At 39.9% G+C, this 20021-nt stretch overlaps 2 protein-coding genes across 6 annotated transcripts; one reads left to right on the plus strand and one right to left on the minus strand.

Moving 5' to 3' along the window:
* The first annotated feature begins 278 nt into the window (after nucleotides 1-278).
* LOC115676428 (uncharacterized) lies at nucleotides 279-10912 on the plus strand. Of its 2 annotated transcripts, none has more exons than XM_030599345.2 (10): nucleotides 279-5368; nucleotides 6328-6499; nucleotides 6589-6739; nucleotides 6827-6926; nucleotides 7072-7152; nucleotides 8569-8659; nucleotides 8799-9069; nucleotides 9162-9204; nucleotides 9293-9396; nucleotides 10072-10912. In XM_030599345.2, exons 1-10 carry the CDS (start codon nucleotides 325-327, stop codon nucleotides 10465-10467), a joined length of 6453 nt encoding a protein of 2150 aa, XP_030455205.2. In that variant the 5' UTR covers nucleotides 279-324; the 3' UTR covers nucleotides 10468-10912. The 2 variants fall into 2 exon arrangements, with proteins under 2 accessions (XP_030455205.2, XP_030455206.2); XM_030599346.2 differs by having other exon boundaries at nucleotides 6592-6739.
* Nucleotides 10913-12280: 1368 nt separating this feature from the next.
* LOC115676429 (uncharacterized) lies at nucleotides 12281-17227 on the minus strand. Of its 4 annotated transcripts, none has more exons than XM_030599347.2 (5): nucleotides 16976-17216; nucleotides 15001-16507; nucleotides 14652-14886; nucleotides 13301-13383; nucleotides 12281-12656 (listed from the first exon to the last, which is right to left on the minus strand). In XM_030599347.2, the coding sequence occupies exons 2-5, from the start codon at nucleotides 16405-16407 to the stop codon at nucleotides 12570-12572; spliced, it is 1812 nt and encodes a 603-aa protein (XP_030455207.2). In that variant the 5' UTR covers nucleotides 16408-16507; nucleotides 16976-17216; the 3' UTR covers nucleotides 12281-12569. The 4 variants fall into 4 exon arrangements, with proteins under 4 accessions (XP_030455207.2, XP_056167688.1, XP_030455208.2 ...); XM_056311713.1 differs by having other exon boundaries at nucleotides 16966-17216; XM_030599348.2 differs by having other exon boundaries at nucleotides 16957-17216.
* Nucleotides 17228-20021: the final 2794 nt, after the last annotated feature.

A 20021-nucleotide genomic window follows, 5' to 3' on the forward strand; every position in this document is an offset into this window, starting at 1 on the left:
TTGATTTTCTATATGGATAGACATTTTTGTTGTTAATTTGGGTATGCTAAGATTATTAAAATAAAAATAATTACAAGGACATGTGTTTTGACTGATTGACTAATGCACACTTTCTTTTAATCAAACTAAATAAATAAATGTTAGATTTTTCATTTTTTTGGTCGAAATTAGATTTTTTATTTGATCAGGAATAAAAAATGATTTAATTTTTTTTATAATAATAAGATAATTGGGAGTTTCCTGTTAGGCAATTAATGTTGATTGGCTCTCGATCTTACGACCTAAGCATCATCGTTCCCCAAGAACATACACCAGAGAGGATCGATGAATTCTCGTCCACCCATGGAGGCTCCTCCCTACGCCGACCACCACCGCCACCACCACCACCGCCGCCGCGAGCCGCCGAGGTTCGCTCCCCCGCCTCCTCCTGCTCCTCCTCCTCCTCACCGTCCTCACTTCCCCGAAGACCCCAGCGTTTACATCCCCCACCACCGCCACCACCACCACCACCACCACCACCTCCACGATCACCACAAGAGCCGCCAGCTGCTGCTCCCCCCACAACCGCTGCCGCCGCCGCCGCCGCCGCCGCTGCAGCCACATCCGCCGTCGCAGTCCTACAACCCTCTTCCCGCTGCTCCTCCCCCTCCTCCAGTCCTACCTCCCCCGTCGCTGCAATCGCCGTTCACGTTTCGGACCTTCAACCCGATCGACGACGATCGCCGTAGACGATCGGTTTGTCCCCACAACAACAATCGCCTCAGCGATGTCCGTCGCCCGGAATTGGCGATTGTGGCTGATAATCATGTTTCGAGTCCGTACGTGCAAGTCGATTTGGATCGGGACTCTCGTTACCACGTTAAGCGCAATGCAGATGCGATTCCTAGATTTAGGGACGACGGCGTGGATGGGTTTGAATCCCGTCGGCAAGATGATTTCTCGCGGATGCGGTCTGTCATTTATGATGGCTCTTTCAGGAGCTCTGTATCAAGTTCTGCTAACATTCGTGGACTGATTGAAGACGGCGAACTTTTTAGTAATGATAGGATGGATCTATTGAGTGAAAAACACAGGAGGTATAGTCATAGGCAGGTTCCATCTGTAGGTTTGCATGACTTAGTTTTCGAGACTAGGGATCATGAGATTAGCGATGTCGATGGCATGCCATATGTTTCTGGAGAATCACAGGTTCATGAGTCTGATTGGGGAAGATATAGCAGCAGTGCTAGAAGAAGCAGGGTAGGTTTTCATGAATATAGTGTCACGCCAAAGAAACAGGTGCAGAAAAAGAGTGCTTTTCTGAGGCTTCAATTGCCGAGAGCTGATCGAAGGAATGGGGACGATGAGAGGTTGCACAGTTTTAATCATCGTGATGAGAGCGGTTCTGGTTCCTTTAGAGGTAAAGGGCCGCTTGTGTTTCCTGATCATGTCATGAAAGAAAAGAGAGAAGGAAGATCAGTGGAGCTTGATGTTTCTTTCAAATCCAATTCCTTGGTAGCCAAAGCAGTTGTTGCACCAACAAGTTCATTGACTACTCCTGACAAAGATTTGACTCCAAGGACCAAGAGATTGAAGAGTATTGATGCATTGAATGGGGGTTTTACCAGTTCACTCATTAACAAACCTGACAAGAGCATGGTATATCTAACCAGACCTCCCGAGTTTGCCAATTGTACTTTGAAGGATTCAAAACCATCAGAAGAGGGAGTTGTTGCAGCATCTGATACAGGGAGTAAGATCAACAATCAACCCTGTTCCAAGGGAACCTCTAGCTCAGTTGGTAAGGGTAAGGCGTATAAGTCTTACTACACTCCACTTCTAGATCAAGATAGTCTTGTCCTTCAATCTGGAATTATGGCAGTTTCTGGTGGAAAAGTTAATGAGACACATTCTGAGATGAATTTAGATTCCTATAAAGTTGATACAAGTATGAGTTATGGCAAGGGAATTTCTTTCAAGACTGGTATAGCTTCTGGATCTGATAGTGGTAACATTCGAGGCATAGAAAACGATAACATTCTTGCCAATAAGTCACCTACTGTAAAGATTGAAAAGAAGAAAAAAGTCACTAAGAAAGCAGTTAAGAGAGTCAGAGTAGTGAAAAAAATTAAACCTCATTCAGAGATGATGACTTCGAAGCATCTGCATGGAAATGATGATCACATGAGAACAGATAGTCCTGGTGTGACAGGGTTTGACGAGGGTGCTAATCCTTCAAAAGAAGATACTACTTGTGCTGCAATGTTTCATGATGTAGGAGCAAATGATGTTTCCAATGAAGTGTCTGATCTGCTCCAGACAAATGATGTGAAAGGAAAATTTCAAGGTGTTCCATTGCGGGAATGTGGCCGTGATCCTATTATTTTGGAAACATCTCTACCTCAAGATATTGGAGAGAATTGTGGTGCACCTTGTCCTATCCATTCCGCTGTGGTTGAAGAAATAAAGGCATGTCATACCAATTCTGACAGTTTTTTGGGGTGCCTGCATACCAATTCAAGTTCCTTGGAGAATATTCCTGCACCGCCATCTAAAAATACTTTTGAGACTGGTATAGAGAAGTTCAGTTCGATGCATGAGAATGATGCAGCCAGACTATCTTATATGCTGGGCAATGGCCTTCCTAGTTTGTCAAGTTTAAAGGACATGAACATTCATGGGGTTTCTACCGGTAATACTGTCCCTTCCAGGAGGGAAATTACTGTCTCAAGTTCTGATAAATTCCTAGTTAGATCTCAAGATCCAAGTGCTGCTTCAGGTCTGAGAGTTCCTGATGCTTCTGACAGTAACTCTTATCATAATCAAGTTAGTGCATCAGATTTGCGAGTAGCTGGAGGCAATTCCTCAAAATTTGCAGGTAGCAGTACTGGCTGCAATCCTGCCACTTCTTCTGCTAATTTAGATGAAAACACGACCTTCAAGGATAGCACCATTTTTCATGATTTGAGGCAATCATCTTCAGTAGATCTCCCTGCGTCACTTGATATTCATGACAGCAAAGGGAGTTTATCGATAGCTGAGTCTCCCGTTGAAGTTTTAAAAAACCGTACCACAAATGTAATAGACATTAGACAAGATGGGGTCTCTCAACTAGATTTACCGACTTCAAACACAGCAGAAACCTGCAGGGAGACTGTAAATATTTCATGCTGTAGCCCTTCAGATGCTTTAGACATCTGCATAAATCTGCCTGTCAAGGATTTTGGGCTCCTAATAGCTACAGCCTCTCGTGTTGGATGTCTGGACTCTGGCTTACCCTCTGGTTCACATAGGCATGATGTTTCACATGGAAATGAATTGATAGATGAACTTTCTGATTCAAAGGATTTAAGTAAGAAGGGGATTGGTGCTGATGAATATGGAAATCCATCTACTTATAAAAAGAGAGGAACTACTTCTTCTCATCCTGGTTTCTCTGATTTGGCGACATACCAGAGCAATGATATGGGTCTGCTGGCTGATAGCCATGCATCTTGCTCAGAGATGCAATTAACTGCTTGCAACAGTCTCAAACAACCTGACGTAGAGGTTGCAACACCTCCTATGAATACTCTGGATGGTAATAATTCATCACCGAGTTGGATAGCAAAGGATATTTCTTCGATGAAATCTGTGGATGCTGTCAGGTCTGCTGCAAATAGGTCCGTTCATGACCCAGTCCAACTTCCGCAATCAGTTTTTGATTCTGGATTGCTTGGTGTAGGGGCATCAAGCATCCGAAATGAGTTTTCACTCAGTCAATCGATAATGGAGGAAAACCAGAAAGATAACATTCCAGTTAAAGCCACAAGTGATCATCTTAATGGGGTTCTCGATATAGAAAAAAATAGGGCAAAGAAAGTGGATTTACATTCTGTAAAAGCGCAAGTGATGGGGTTGGGTGAGATGGCTGACTGCAGATCTTCAGGAGCCCATGTTTTGACTCAGGAATCAGGATCACTCATTGCAGTCAGGAAAACTGATAGTGACATTCATGAAGTGGAAGAATCACCCTCCGTGTCAACATATGTGCCGTCATCTGCCGATGGTGACGGAATCTACAATTCTAACTCCAATGATGAAGGAATAGATTCTGTGCTTCATCCAATATCTGATATGAGTTCTCCAGAAAATATATCTAATTACTTAGTAACGCAGATTCCCAGGTGGAAATCATCTATAGACGAAATTCCTCCTGGAAGGTTAGGTGTTAAGGATGCTCAAGAAAAAGAGAACCTCATGGTTGGTCGAGGTTCAGAGATATCTGTCCTTACTTTGTCTTCGCATAGTACCAAAGTCAGTCGGATATCAGATCATAGAATGGAAACTGATTGCATTAGCCCTGAGAAGGATGTAATTTTGTCATCAGAAGGTTTGAAAAAGACTGAAAACAGTCTGAAGAATGCAGAACCATATGGTATGTGGAATCAACCAAATCGTGTTATGCAGAGATCATTCCCAGGTCGTTCGTCCTTTGCTTCCAAGACTTCAAAGATGATCTCTTCTGCTAATGGTACCACAAAATCAAATACATGGTATCGGCCAAGCAATTCATCAGTTTCTCTCTCAGGAAAGAAGCCGGTTTCTAGCATAGTAGCTGTCAAAAGGCAGTTTACAGTAGATACTGGGGAGCTTTATATCCGAAAAGGTAATAGTCTGGTCAGAAAACCAGGTGTAGATACTTGCCAATCCCAGATCCGTCATGTTACAAGCTCAGCTGCAGACAGAATAAATTCATCTGGTGAAGATGACTTAAAGAGGAGCATAGGAACTGGAAAAGTTGATAATCTTAATCACAAGGTAGATCTGTTAGGAACGGGAGGAATGAGTGCTTCTCTTGAGAAGCCAAAGACATCTTTATTACCAAGTGGTCATAATCTGCCCAATCACACTGCCATGTCTTCAGAGGACTGCACATTTTTAAACTCAGTTGGACCTTTACTTGATGGTTGCTTTGGTATTAGATTAGATTCTGTGGATTGTACATTAAGCAGTGATCAGCTAGACACCAGCAAGGATGCATTGAAGATTTCTGAAACTCGTGAAGACCAATTTTGTTTGGCAAATAAGTTGGAACAAATGAAAGAACTGCCCAATGAAAGTTTGACGACATCAGGTTTGAAGAAGATAACATACGTGAAGCGCAAATCAAATCAGTTGGTTGCAACAACAGAATCATGTGATCTGCCCACCCAGATTGTTCATAAGACCCAAGTCTTATCCTCTGATGGCTACTTCAAACGGAATAAAAATCAGCTTATAAGGACTTCGATGGGCACTATAATGAAGCAGATGTCTGCCCTGCCTGTACACAGTCGAAATTCAGAGGTGCAGGGGGCTCCGGCAGTTTCATGTGGAAGAAGACTTAACAGGGGACTATCTTCTAAAGGTATGTTTAGTGTGTTCTTATCTCAGTGTGCCTTGTTCATAGTATTGATGCTTCCCCAAATGTGCCACTTTTGATCTGCTTTAGGCCCTCGTTTTTTTTCCTCAAAGGCATATCTATGGTAAAGTGCTAGCATTTTAGAGGCTTGAATCATTTCAGTAAGTGGGGCTTATTCTCTTTTTGAAAATGTTAAGATGTTCAGTAATTCTTATTCTTTCATTAAGGCACTTAGGTACGGGTCCTACTAAATCCTATTAACAAGCTCTTGAGAGCATTTGGTTTACCTATTCGAAACGATGCATTGGTTGAAAGATTGGAGCATTCATAGATAAACTCCTTTGTTCTAAATGGAGTTGGCTATTAGGGCACACTATCATAATATTAATGTACCTACAGTTTAACTGTCTTAATTGTGCATTACGCTTGTGAACTTCAGTGTCATTTGAAAGAATTGCTGGATGATGTGTCACAGTTGTCCCACATTTTCACTCATTACATGTCTTCTGGCTATCATTCATGTGGAAGATCTAAAATTGCATTTAGATGTGGGTGTTTCCCCCTGGATGCATGCTTTTGTTGCATTTTGCTTTTCTTCGACACTATTTTTCTTGCTTTCTCTTACTTTCATTCACCCCGTTTCTTAATCTTTTGTTTTCATTTTAATTAATGGTGCAGTTCTTTGAGCTTGACTTAGATTAACTGTCTTATATTATTTCAGATAATTGTCGGATATTTTCATCTAGTTATTATTTTGGCTTGGCCGATATTTATCAGGAATACTCGACCTTAGCTATTAAAATTACCACAGAAGGTGCTTATGCTATGACTGGCTGTTTTAGCTACTATTGCAAAGTTTGTGGTGTTATTCAAGCTAGCATCTACACATACATACATTTATATGGAGACGTAAATATAAAGTGCAGTTAGATTTAAGTCATTTGAACCTTCAAAATTTTTTCTAGTGTGGACTCTGTGGGGTTCAAAGCTGTCGAAAAGTTACAGAGATCCATTGCATCATCAAAAATGTTACCAAAAGGTCCTTCCACAGCTGTTCCCTTGGAAAAGAGCAACATACTGGCGTAGATATATGCAGACAACTTGCAGTCTGGATGATAAATCTTCATCTGCAATCAGGTTCACTGGCATTCATGTTTTGTTATACGTTTTTAGCTCAGTTTAATCATAACTACATTTACAACTGCACTCGTTGATTGTTCTTTCAGTAGAAGATTAATGCTGTTGAGGAAGAGGGATACTGTCTATGTTAGGTCAGCTCATGGGTTATCACTTAGAAAATCTAAGGTGCTAAGTGTTGGTGGGGCAAGTTTAAAGTGGTCGAAGTCCATTGAAAGGCAATCAAAGAAAGCTAATGAGGTCAGTTATTCCTTCCATGTTGCAGTTTGGTCAATTTCCTCTAGAATTGTGAGGTTATAACACAAAATCTCTCGTCTCTTAACACAGGATGCAACACGAGCTGTTGTTGCGGCTGAGAGAGAGAAAAAAGAACAGAATGGTAGTTTACCAGTGTCCTCCAGAACAAAAAGCAAATTTCGTTCATCACGTAAGTCAGATTACAATATGGAATTGATTAGCACAATTTGTAATCCTTATGCGAAGATGATTCCCTGGTTCCAGATACAATTATGGATGTTTGTTGGCCGAAATTTCCTTATTTCTGGTCTGATGTAGAATAGATGATATTGCAGGAGCGGGAGAGCGTGTATTCCGGATTGGTTCTGTTCGATACAAAATGGATGCTTCAAAAAGGACACTACAGAGAATTTCAGGTTCCCATTTTTTGCTTTATTTTAATGATCTGTTCTCGGTACCTGTTGAACATGTTTCTTTTCATAAGTTGGAAATGTGACCATAAGTTCCTTGTTCTTTTGGGTAAGTTAAGTGAGAACCTTTTCTGATGAAATAGACACCAGTAGGGAAACCAAGCCTAAGTCCGTTTTACAGAGAATGAATCCACTTTTATATCCATTATGGCAAATGTGCTTTTGGAAAGAGGTTTGACTGAAAGTGTCTTGAATTTTGATATCTCTGGCTCATATGGTATATCTTTTGACTTTCTGGGTTTAGATTGTTCTGTTGATACTTTGCTGCCTCAGATTCCCAAATAATTGCTTTCTGCATTTAGAAATGCTATGGTAATGGCATCCCTCTCGACGGAAACAGTTGCTGCTAGCAGATTATGTATTTCTCCCCTGTAATATTAATACTCAAAGTTGGTCATGATGCAGTGCTTGGATGGTCAGAGACCTTAGCGTCCTTAATTTTTGAATGTCTGAGTGGGTTTTGCCTTTCTATTAGGAAAAACTATGTAAAGTTCTTCTGGCTGGACTTCATTAGAAAAGAAATACATTGCAGGAGCATCTGCATTGAACGTTCAAAAAGAAGTCAGGACTTCCCCAATTACTTGCAGTAATGTTAACTATGTGAAATAGCGTTAGAGCTTATGTCAGTTGAGTTTATGAATTGTCTTTTTGATGTAATTTTTTTTTTATTGTGTCTGAGAATCCGTAACAGCGATATAGTGAAGCTAGCGAACTTTTTTTCTTGGATTCATATCTTAGGAAGGAGAGGACGAACTTTCTTAAAGCTGATTATGATATTATTATGTAGGCTTCAGTGCTCTATGTATCTCACCTGTCTGATGAAGCACAGTAAAGATAATTATGGCTTGAGCTTATGTTTGAAAAGATGCAAAAAAACATAATTCTCTTGGGTCCTCATCTGCTTTTGGATAGCAGATCTTTTATCTTACTTCTATCTCTGAATTTAGGACATCAAGGTACTTCTATTGTGGCGGATAGATCATGTGAGTTTCTTCATGCCATTGATCCCTTTTGTCATGCTATCGTGAAAAGATGATCAATCCCTAATGAAACGGATGTAGCAGTGGCTTGCTGGAAACACGGAGTTTTTATCCAGAATTTGTAGAATTATCGTTTCTTTCTTGTGGGAACTGTTTATTTTTAGTAATCTTTCATGTTATGGTTGCAACCTTGCTTGAGCATTCACCAGAGATAAAGATCTCGAGCCTTTTTAGTTCATTGCTTATTTCATTAATTCAAAGGTGGGTGCCAAGTTGAGTGACACATTAGGGGCGGCCTTATTTTGTTTTTCATTTGCCTTATTAATATCATTAAAGCGGGAGTTGTTATCTATTTATGCATTGATTTCGCTTCTTATTACAGATGATGAATCGGCTTACTCTTCTGTTTCCCAAGCAAAAGATGATACTAGGAAATCATATGTTCCGCGGAGATTAGTGATTGGCAACGATGAGTATGTTACCCCTTCTTTTGGTTGCACAAATGCCCTAATTGCTAAGTTGGTGATTTTAGTTGAAGAGTTGTATTACAGTAGGTTTAACTTTCGCTGTAGTGCCAGAGGTATTTTTGTAGATGCTCATAATTGTTGGCAGGTATGTAAGGATTGGAAACGGGAACCAGCTTATTCGAGATCCAAAGAAACGAACTCGGCTTTTGGCAAGTGAGAAAGTGCGGTGGAGTTTGCATACTGCCAGATTGCGGTTGACTAAAAAGCGGAAATACTGTCAGTTTTTTACCAGATTCGGAAAATGCAACAAGGATGATGGAAAATGTCCCTATATTCATGATCCCTCCAAAATTGCAGTTTGCACAAAATTTATAAACGGGTCATGTTCAAATAAGGATTGCAAGTTGACTCATGAGGTTTACTACTATCCTGTTTGCTGAAATTTGGTGGTCCAACATCAAAGAGTCCCATGCTTGATTTGTCACTGATTTACCCTTTTTTTATGCAGGTCATTCCTGAAAGAATGCCAGATTGCTCTTATTTTCTGCAAGGTACTTCCATATTGTCTCCCTTTTTAAATTTAGCGGGTTGAGTATTTCTTGCTTATAGATTAAACAAACACTTTATGACAACTGGCAGGTTTGTGCACAAACAAAAATTGTCCCTATAGGCATGTGAATGTCAATCAGAATTACCCTACATGCCAAGCATTTCTTAGGGGCTATTGTCCTGACGGGAATGAGGTACTGCTTTTCTTTCTCGAAGCTTCTATTCCCCAGTCTTATGATTGTGAAATTTTCACATATTTTCACCAGCACGCACTATGCACTTGCACCTTTCTGTGCATATGCCCATGCATGCATCGTTTCCCTGTACAGTACACTCTTCTTTTAAGCCAACCAAATTCTTCACTTGACAGTTGGACTCGCTACTTTGTGCTAGAGAAAAACATTCAAATTATCTTCCAATGTTCGCCTGTCTGCAAAAGTTAGTAGAGATAATAGCACTTTCTGCATGCCATTTTTGAATATTTGCTTCATGTGATGGATATGTGATGAGATTTCATGGCAGAAAGTTAAACGAGTTCATTTGACTTATAAATTGGGCTTTGCAAATCAAACTGAAAGTTATGAGCTTTTTAGAGCCAATTCATGATTTCTGATTCTTGTTGGTTGCTTCAGTAGGCTTTGTCTTTTGTGATTACTTTCCCTTTCTTCTTTAAGTTCAACAACAGCGTAATGGTATTGCATTAATCTTTAAGAACCACCACTTTTTATAAACTAGCCAAAATCTTCTTCCCTCCCCTCTGTTAGACAAGGAGAGAAAAAAAGATGATAAAGAAATTTTCCCTTCCTCCAAACGTAAATTCTCAAAATGGTAGCATGAAGAAAATGAAATGCATCCATCTGCTCTCCCAGTGTCGGAAGAAGCACAGCTACATATGCCCAACTTTTGAAGCAACTGGCAGATGTCAGCAAGGATCCAAATGCAAGCTTCACCACCCGAAAGGCCGTATTAAGGGAAAGAAAAGAAAACGATCAGGTGAAAAGAGCAGTTTAGGTCGTTACTTTGGGTCCATGACAATCAGATTATCTAAGCAAGGAACAGCAGCTTCTGAAAGGGTCCGTGTGGAAGATAATGATGACAATACTGTCTTTTCTGATTATATCAGCCTTGATGTTAGTGATGACGAAGAGAGAGAAAGTGATGACCCCATGATATTTGATGAAATCGATCCTTTGGATGTACGATTGGATGATCTGGATGAGCAAATTAAGCCAATACGCATCATGGACAGGATGCCGGCAATGTAATCCCCTCCAGACTGGGTAGCTCTCTCTTACCCCTCGTCCTTGGATCAAGTGTTTGAGCAAGTTTACTCATCTTCTGAACTTCTCACTACGACTAATATTCATGGTGGCAAGGAATGACTTTTGAGACAATTTCTTGCTTGTGGTGAGACTTCTATGCTGATCCGGGAATTTCATCTGAGTGAGCGCAGATTTGATGATTAAGCAGAGGATGACTTCAACAACATATTTTTTCTCCTCCTCCTAGGATTTGAAGCTTTTGTTTTCTTCTTTTCGCCCCATTTCCCTTTTCCTATAGAAATTTTCTGGTTGCTTTCTGGGGTTATACGGTAGTGTACATGTGTGTATACAAGAAAATAATATTATGTTAACAGAACAATGAAATTGTTATATAGCAAGTGGCCCATTTTTGGTGCTCAGTGATATAGAAGTTGGCGTTTTGGTTTTACCTTTTATGATTTTGTTTTCCCTATTACAATGAATTCTGCTTAGTCAAGTCAGCTTTCCAGGAGCAGAGCAAAGTCAAAAAATAGTTGGAGCAAAAAAATGCAAATTCCCACTGGTTAGAATTATCTTTTCAGTCCAAGAATAGTTGGTTCCACAAGTACGACTTGTTAATCTGTGTATTCTGCGGACCAGAAAAGTTTCTGAGGCATGGGTGTCTTGTAGTATAGATTAATGGTACTTAGAGGCAAAAAGGCGATCCTTTTTGAAGCCTAAGAGAATGACCGTGTTCTTGGAATAGCATACCTATCTCAGATTACCATTAGTCCGTACCATAATCCCTTAATGGTATCAGAGCCATCTCATGTCATCGATTAAGATAAGAATTCTACGCCTGATAATGCCTTGTGATTCATGAGCCACTTTTAAGATTTAGATGCGGGGGTCATGCTGTAAATTCTCACTAGTATTTTGTCACGTGACTTTTGATAGTCCTAGAAGTTATAGCCTCTTAGGGAGGAGCAACCGACATCTACACGTTTCTAAGTTTCTAACAAAGCAAATTGCTCGTCCTTATCGATTTATAGCCTATAATAACTCATCGGTTTTGTTAAACAAATATTTTAGGGCCATTTAAGTAATCAATCTACAAACCAAAAAAAAATAAAAAGTAATCAATCAACGAAATTGTGCAGTTCGCAATGCACTAATTGGGTTCGTCATTTTTGTGATTAATAGTTTAAAGTTGAATTATTCTAAATAAACACGGAGAAATGCCTTTAAGAGTTTCTATTAACATGATTCTTATATAATTCTCTTACTTTCGTATACGATACAATCACCTTCAATTACACGGTTGAAGAATAAGAAAAGAAGACGCTTTTGCGTGCGCGTGGAATAAGATTTGACGAACTGAAGGACATGATGACCGATCCTCCATTTCTCTGACTGAGAGGAGACAAAAAAATTTGGACAAACAAAAGATTTCACGGGACAACAAAGTTTGGTCCAAATCTAAGATTTCAAGTGCCCAACTTGCAAAACGACCTTATGATGATTAAAACGAACTGAAACATGCGATTTGACAGATTGGTCATGTCCTGCTTATTGATGGCATGCCCTTCAATTTTGTATGTACTACACATTTCAGTCAAAAAGTGCATGACTTGCGTGGTTTCTTCAGATTGTTGAACCAAAGCCAAGCATGCAGGTGTTGCTTCGAACCCGCTTTCTAAGCAGAAAGAGGCATGCTTTCAATCAATTTCCAATACTACTTTTCACTCACGCGTCATTGCGCTTGCCCCATGCTTGTCTTGCAAAATGTTGGAGTTCTTGGTAAAAGCATTAAAATGTGCTAAGTAGACGAACTAAATTTTGTCTGGAATTCAAGCACAGAGAGCTGCACATTTCGATAAACATGATTTTCGCAGTACAAAAAGATCCGCTTGCATTTGCAAGTGACTGAAATACAGAAAAGCATGTTCCTTGATGTAGTCCCCAAATTCCACCTTGGGGATGATGAGTGACGCACAACCATCAGATTCACTATGTGTATTACCAAAATCTTGACAAGAATTAGGACATCGACATACTGAATAAACATTGCAGCAGCATTTCCAGGTTTTGCACGCTTTCTTGTCGGGGTCGGAGAAATATTCACGTTAGACCCTCCTAACTGCCTGTGTAGGTAACACTTTCAAACAAGTTGGATCCAACCAAGGCTTAAATGCTCCGTCCTTGGGTACGTTCTGTTAAGAAAGGAGACCAGAAGGATTTAGTTTAGGAATTATCATCTCAGCTAATTCCAAATAAGAGACTGCAAAACCAACGAAAATGAGTGGGCTAGGGTTCTGTGTAAAGCCACTATCAATGCGTCATCCTCTCCAAGCAACCATGACCAAATATGTATGTGTACCACAAACCGATCACAGATGGTCGATGCACAACTAAACAACTTGTAAGGAATAATGGACAATTGCAAATATGGTATACCAAGTAATGTGGCGGCCTCATGATGCGCATCAAATGTGGCCTATATGCCTCCATGCAATCTACCTCACAACTTAGCACGCCAACTTTGTTGACCATTTCAAATATACCCAGTGAAAGTGTTTACTTATCTATGAATTACACCAGCCCTGCTTCTTGTCATGGGAGCTTATCTTTTGCAGTTCAACTCATGATTCTCGGAAAACTATATTGTGCTCAAAGATTGATATTAACCTTTCTGATAGCCAAACAATCAGCTTCTCTCTCTCTCCCCATCCCCGTCCTTCTCCCTCTCCCTCTCCCTCTCCCTCTCCCCCTATCTCTGAGAATAACTGTAAAGTGAATTAGAATTAGATTTAGAACAAATTGGACCAAAAAGGCCAATTCAACACATGAAACTCACCTCCAACCAAAAGAAAAATCCACGTAAGAGATTCAAATTCCGGTGACGATCACCTCGAACCGACTTGAGTTCTTTTGCAAAATCTGCAAAAAAGATGACAATAAAAATCAAGGCCTTGAGTATCAAATTATATTCAACTTTTCACCTCTCATTCTCATTTTGCTCTCTCACACACCATTAACAATAGAGAAAACATCCAACCTTCATAAGTCTTCTCTCACAAAATTAAACAGAAAGAACAAAAGGAGCATACCATTTCATATATGTCAAATGCATTAAAAAATAACCTCAAGTTAAACAAAAGACCAAAGACTAAAGTTTTGTGGTAAGGAAACCTAAATAAACCTCCTAAGCAAATATGCGAGAAAAAAATTCGAAAAGTACAGACATGAAGATTTCCAGCCAGCCAATATGTATCCTTGAATTGGTAGTGGAGATAATGGGAAGAAACTCAAGACTGAATAAGGTGAACACAGCATCCGAATGCGAAGAATCACAGATGGTCTCATCCTCAGTGGCTGTATGAGTTTATTCACAACCTTTCCCAGTCCACAGACGTTAAAAACAATAAGCAGTATCCCCCCGCTTTCAGTGTCTTCCCACTTCTACTGTGCAAGAATAAACACCTTGTCTTGTCTGATTCTCTTAAATCCAAGGGCTAATTTTTCATCTCAGAAGAGATCCATTGAAAGAGAAAAAGAGAGACAACTTGATGGTTCTTATTCACCGGATTACAGCTATAGGACAACATAGTCATGTGGGAAAAGTGGTGCTAAATATCTCGTAAGATTCTCCAGTATGAATGATGGTATCAGCAGTCCCCACAAGAATTGCTCTTTTGGCTAATAGAAAGGTAATCATGATCGAAAAAGGAAAAAAAAGAAAATAGGTAACATGTGATGTTGATTATAAGATGTTTTGCTGCATAATGCCACCACTTCCCTGTACATGGTTCATGCAAGTGATAGATACAGAATGCATTTTTTCAGTAACCTGTTGTATCTTTCAGTTATTTTGGAGGGAGGAAATACATGGAGAACTTCTCAATGAAGAGAGTCAAGCTTTTCTCTCCTTAGATGGTTCTGTACTTTGCAATAATGCAAAGATACAATACATATATGAAGTCCTAGATCCTGTTGATACTGTCATTAAATTTTGCACGGTTTGATACACCAACGATTCACTTAATTCTATATCTCTCAAAAGGCAGTGCATGGATTGGCGCATCTCTGCCAAATTCTTAACTAAAAAAGCATTTGGTCATAGGAAAATAACTAGTATTGAATAACAGTATCGTGATAAAAAAAAAAAAGAGACTAATTGGGGAAGAGAGTAGCATATATGATCTTACCCTTGTACAGCTCAAGATATGATTTGCAGCGCTCCCCCAATGAAGAGGTGAAATCCCGTCCTTGACGCAGACTTTTTTCCACCGTCTTTTGCCTTTTATGTCTTACTCTTCGGGAAAGGTCTTCATGCTCCTTCACATCATAGGGCATTTGAAGTACACCCATGAGTTTCTTCCTGAATACGGTACCGCTGCTGCTTCCAGGATCATCAGCAAAGTGCTTACTGTCAATGGTTATCTATTTTTTTTTTTTTTGTGGGGAGCAGAAAAATATTTCAGCAAATATCATTATTGAGATTTAGGAGCCATATGAAACTAATCACATAATAGCAGGAAAAGAGCTGGTACATACCGGATCTTCAGATAAATTCATAGTCACAAATTCTTCACATTTAGATATATCTTCTCCAGCAAGCATTTCCACTTCACATGAACTTTCCTCATCATCCTCCTCCTCATATCTAATTAGTTTACCATTATCAGATCTAAATTCAAGAATGCTACCATCCTCTTTTGCACAATGCAGAAAGGCTAGGTAGCTTTCATCCCATGTCTCCTCCTCATGCTCGGGTGCTTGTCGAACCTCTGGATGCAATATCCTAGGGGACCGTCTAATGGCCCGAGTAGAACCAAGAATTGCGGGTCGGGCTTCTATATTTCTTTTATCCAAGTTGCAATTTCTTTTGCTCGTTGCAGCAGCTTTAGTAGTTTGTTTACCATCATCAGATGTAAATTCAAGAATGTTACCATCCTTATTTACACCATTCAGAAGGGCTTGGTAGCTGTCATCACATGTCTCCCCCTCATGCTCGGGTGCTTGTCGAACCTCTGGAGGCGATACCCTAGGGGACCATCTAATGGCCCGATCAGAACCAAGATTTGTGGGTTGGGCTTCTCTCTTTCTTTTATCCAAGTTGCAATTTCCCTTGCTCGTTGTAGCAGCTTTGGTAGTTTGTTTACCATTATCAAATGTAAATTCAAGAATGTTACCATCATCTTTTGCACCATTCAGAAGGGCTAGGTAGCTTTCATCGCATGTCTCCTCCTCATGCTCAGGTGCTTGTCGAACCTCGGGACGCAATACCCCAGGGGACTGTCTAGTTGCCTGATTAGAACCAAGATTTGCAGGTCGGGCTTCTATATCCAAGTTGCAAATTCCTTTGCTTGTTGCAGCAGCTTTGCTAATTTGCAGGCTCTCCTTCTCCCTTCCGGAAACATTTCTCGGGATTCTTCTTTCCTTCTCATTTTCTTTCCTCATCGGAGCAGCAACTTTGTCCTTTCCTCTTCCCACAGCATTCCTCAACCTTCTCACCGTATCTGCAGTATTATTCAATGTTCGACTCTTCAAATCTTCAAAGATTAATCCTTCATATGGCTGGTCTTCAATGTTATACTTGAGGAGTATACTGGTTCCAATGTCTACTTGTACCTCAAGCTCGTATGACTTCCCGGTTACTCTCAGACTTTCAAAGAAAATCTTATACTGTGGATCCAATAAATCATCGCTACCACTACTGCTGCCACATCTATAAGCTTCCGAAGGCACGAAACCAGAATTGTCGTGATAACGTTTCAAGAAATTCACATATTCCTCGTCTCCGAAGAAGTCGACCCTATCAGTTCTTTGTGGAGCTCTCTCAGGAGCACCATTCTGTAAAGAAGTTGGCATTACAATGGGGTCACGCAAGCACCGTCTCTTCCGTCGCCTTTCCAGTTGCTTTTCTCTATCAGTGTCGACCTCCATGCACGTCACACCCATTTTAACTATCAAAAAACAGCTCCAAAATTTCTCGCTTTACCACTACATGAAGAATCTCCTTCATAGAGGCACCCACTTCCGTACAGCCCATATGCAAACCCTGCTTGCAAGATGCCAATAAAGGAGAGGGAACTACATAAGAATGCGCATGGACGTGCTTATATGCCACATTAAGACCAAACAAGACTAGATTCCAAAAAATTAGGGATACTCTGGGCCAAAAAAATCAGCACTTTCTTAAACCAAAGACACCAAAACAACAGCATTGCAGATATTTCAACAATGCGGCACGAGAAATTTCTTCCATCTAATCATTCCGTTCAGTCCAAAATCAAAACTTGCGCAGAGCATCAGCTACAAACTGGAAAAAGGCGAAGAAAAAAACATGTTCCGAGTCGCGAGTCGCTATGAAAAGAGGGCCAGACAAACCGAATTTAACAAGAAATTCAAGCAAGAGAAAACAGAGAACACAGCCCATCAGGAATTTCCAAGAACTCGGGCGCTTCCTTTAGTGGGTCTTAAACAGGAGAACGAAAAGGGAAGACGAACCGAAGGGACCCTTCTCAACCCGACCGAAACCGGACGATCTCTTCTCTCGGTACAAGAGGAGTCCCGCGGCACGCGAGGAGACGAACAGGCGAACGCGAAGGCCGTGCCCTGTCCTCTACGGAACCGAAGGGCTCCGGGGCTATGTCCGGCGAACGTGACGCGGCGGCAAGCCGGACACGACAGTACGATGTTCTACGCCGACCGACGAAGAGACGGCGGCGATCTAGCAAATCTCGAGGGAGAAAGAGAGAGAGAGAGTCGAAAATATAGGGAAAGCAACGTATAACCAAAACGACAGCCTTGCTCGCCGTTTCGGCTTCGTGATCGGTGCCGGTGTGGAAATTCGCCCCCACAAATTAGAACCCCGTTTATACGAACTTACGAGGGCACCAATAATAAATGAAAATTCTCAAATCAATGATTATGGGCATAACTAACAAAAGAAATTAGCTCCTTGAAAAATGACCAGCTTTAGTATTTGATCTCTTAATAATTGTTATGGAGGCAAATAATATATATTATTTTCTATAATTGGGATCGCGCAAGTCTTAACTATCGAAATATTATTACCGAATAAGACGATTTCTCGTCTTACGTATGCTAAATAAGCACATTAGTGAAAATCTGCGCTTATGGAGATGTCTCGAGAGAATGCACGTCTTCGACAATGGGTTAGAAATAAAAGTTAATATCACGAAAAATCTCAAACAATTACACATGTGATAAATTCACATCAAATTAATTTTTTGATCACCAAAAACCTAAAGTGGTAAACTCGTGATAAATTCACTCAAAACTAATTGTTTGACTACCAAAAACCCCAAACTATTATATATGTGACAAATTTACCCTCCGTTTTCCGTTAAATTGGATTACTTGTGACAAAAGGAGGTAAAACCACAAACTGGTACACCAGTCAACTGTCACGTGTCATCAAACTTAGCAATTTGACGATAAAATTTAACTGAAACTAACGAAGGATAAATTTGTTACTGATGTATCAATTTGAGATTTTTTTTTTATGGTATTATCCCTTGAAAGTAAGTGCTTAAATTTTCAACACTTATTTATAGTTTTATCATACGAGCTCTAAGTGAGGTGACAAATTCTTATTGATATTTAAAGATTCAATAATTCCAACTCCTTGTACCAACTTAAGTGACATCACTTAGGGCTTGTTGATAACCCAATCAAGGCTATAAATTTGAAAGTTCATCCATTTAATGAGATTAAGCTTGTTATAAGCTTGTTTGCTTAATTTAACGAATATTGACTTAGAAAATTCAATCGACTCAAAAAAATCACTTGATCGGATAACCAAGGAAGGGGTTACCTTGGGCTCGTTTGATAAAATAGAAAAACAAGTGCCAAAAAATGTAAGTACTGAATATTAAAAAGTTTTAGTTTCTTTACCGAAAGTGTATAGGAAGTTTTTAACCTTATGTGCGCATTACAGTGAAGTCCTAAACTTTTCGGTTGGCTCAATTAATTACTAAACCTTTTTTAAAAAGTATAATCAAGTCCTTTCGAGGAAGAATGCCTTAAATGGCCTAGGTGCAGCTTAGAAGTTGCTTGCGATGTCCCTAAATATGCACTTTTCAACATAAATTTTGAGCCTTAATTGAATTTTTTCAATAAATATTTAGGATTCAATTGAATCATTGAAAGTTTTAGAATTCGATTACATTTTTCTGTGAAAATATATAATTTGACTGGATCAATTAAAAGGGTTAGGACCTTTTACATTCGATACATAAAATTTAGGACTTGCGATGCAATTTTCTCCATAGAGTTTGAATAATATGAAAATTGTTGGGCTTAAGAGAAAGGTTTATTAACTTCATCAGTCCAAAAGCAGTAGATACTCTTTCAAACACATGGAGAGAGAGAGAGAGAGAGAGAGAGAGAGAGAGAGAGAGAGAGAGAGAGAGAGAGAGAGAGAGAGAGAGAGAGAGGGGCTACGGGTGATGTTAGCAGTATCATTATTTAAAGTGCAAAAGCTAAATGAAATTTGATTAAGCATCGGTCATGATTAGAGGTGTCAAAATGGGTCTTAAACCGATATATGACCCATTTAAAAATAAATGGGTCATATATGGGTCATTTTAATTTTAAAGAGTTAACCTTAAATGGGCTTTAAATTTTAAAACTTAAAGATAAATAGGTTTAAATGGGTTGAGTTTGGAACCTATATCCAACCCACCCACTAGACCCATCCACACACTCTCTCCATCTTTACAAAAATGTTTAAAAAAATCGAAATTTAATTATTTTTATTTTTTCTCTTTTTCTTTTCTCTTTTTTCTTTTTCTTTTTTTTTTCGGCTGATGGTCGGCCACGGCGACCGGCCACCGGGGCAGGATGACCTCGCTGGAGGCCAGCGAAGCTCGAGCTCGCCGACCTCAGGCGAGGCTAGAGCCTCGCCGATTTGGCAAGCCTCGAGCTCGCCCGATTCCGGCGACCTCGAGGCTCGGCCGATCCCCCTCGCTTGAGGCCGGCGAGGCCTCGGCCTTGCCAGATCAGCGAGAACGAGCTTCGCCGGCCTCCGGCGAGCTCGTCCTCGCCTGTGGTCGGTTGCCGGCACGGCGGCCGGCGATCGGCCAAAAATAAAGGAAAAAGAAAAATAAAAAATAATTAAAAATTCGATTTAAAAAATAAAAAAATATTTAAATTTTTTTTTCTTTGATAATGACTTTATGGAAAATATTTTCTAGAAATGTCGCATTTTTCGTAAAACAAACAGAACCTCAATTTTAAAAAAAATTATAAAAAAATTTCACTAGCTTTGTATTGCATAAAATTTTTTAGCAGTATAATTTTTAAAAAAAAATCATAAGAAACAAGTATTCATGGATTAGGTTAAATATAAAAATATTTTAGCAATATGGGTCGGGTCGGGTATGGGTTGGATTTGGGTCGGGTCGGGTCGGGTATGGGTCGGGATATTTACACTATGAATAAATTGATCATAAACGAGTTAATGGGTCAATTTAGGTCGGATCATTTATTACCCGACTCAAATCCGACCCGACCCACCTGTTTAACAGGTCTAGTCATGTTCAAAG

The sequence above is a fragment of the Syzygium oleosum genome, unplaced genomic scaffold (genome assembly GCF_021117445.2).
Source record: "Syzygium oleosum isolate NSW1041296 unplaced genomic scaffold, Sole_v2.1 Sole_v2.05, whole genome shotgun sequence".
Taxonomy (NCBI): domain Eukaryota; kingdom Viridiplantae; phylum Streptophyta; class Magnoliopsida; order Myrtales; family Myrtaceae; genus Syzygium; species Syzygium oleosum.

Excerpts from the sequence above, each read along its gene's own strand:
- LOC115676428 (XM_030599345.2), top strand. The coding sequence starts at position 325 with ATGAATTCTCGTCCACCCATGGAGGCTCCTCCCTACGCCGACCACCAC. Across the intron at positions 6,740-6,826 it reads AATCAAAGAAAGCTAATGAG|GATGCAACACGAGCTGTTGT; the intron begins GTCAGTTATTCC and ends CTCTTAACACAG. Across the intron at positions 9,070-9,161 it reads ATTGCAAGTTGACTCATGAG|GTCATTCCTGAAAGAATGCC; the intron begins GTTTACTACTAT and ends TTTTTTATGCAG.
- LOC115676429 (XM_030599347.2), bottom strand. The coding sequence starts at position 16,407 with ATGGGTGTGACGTGCATGGAGGTCGACACTGATAGAGAAAAGCAACTG. Across the intron at positions 13,384-14,651 it reads ATATCTTGAGCTGTACAAGG|ATTTTGCAAAAGAACTCAAG; the intron begins GTAAGATCATAT and ends TCTTTTTTGCAG. Across the intron at positions 12,657-13,300 it reads GATTTTTCTTTTGGTTGGAG|AACGTACCCAAGGACGGAGC; the intron begins GTGAGTTTCATG and ends CTTTCTTAACAG.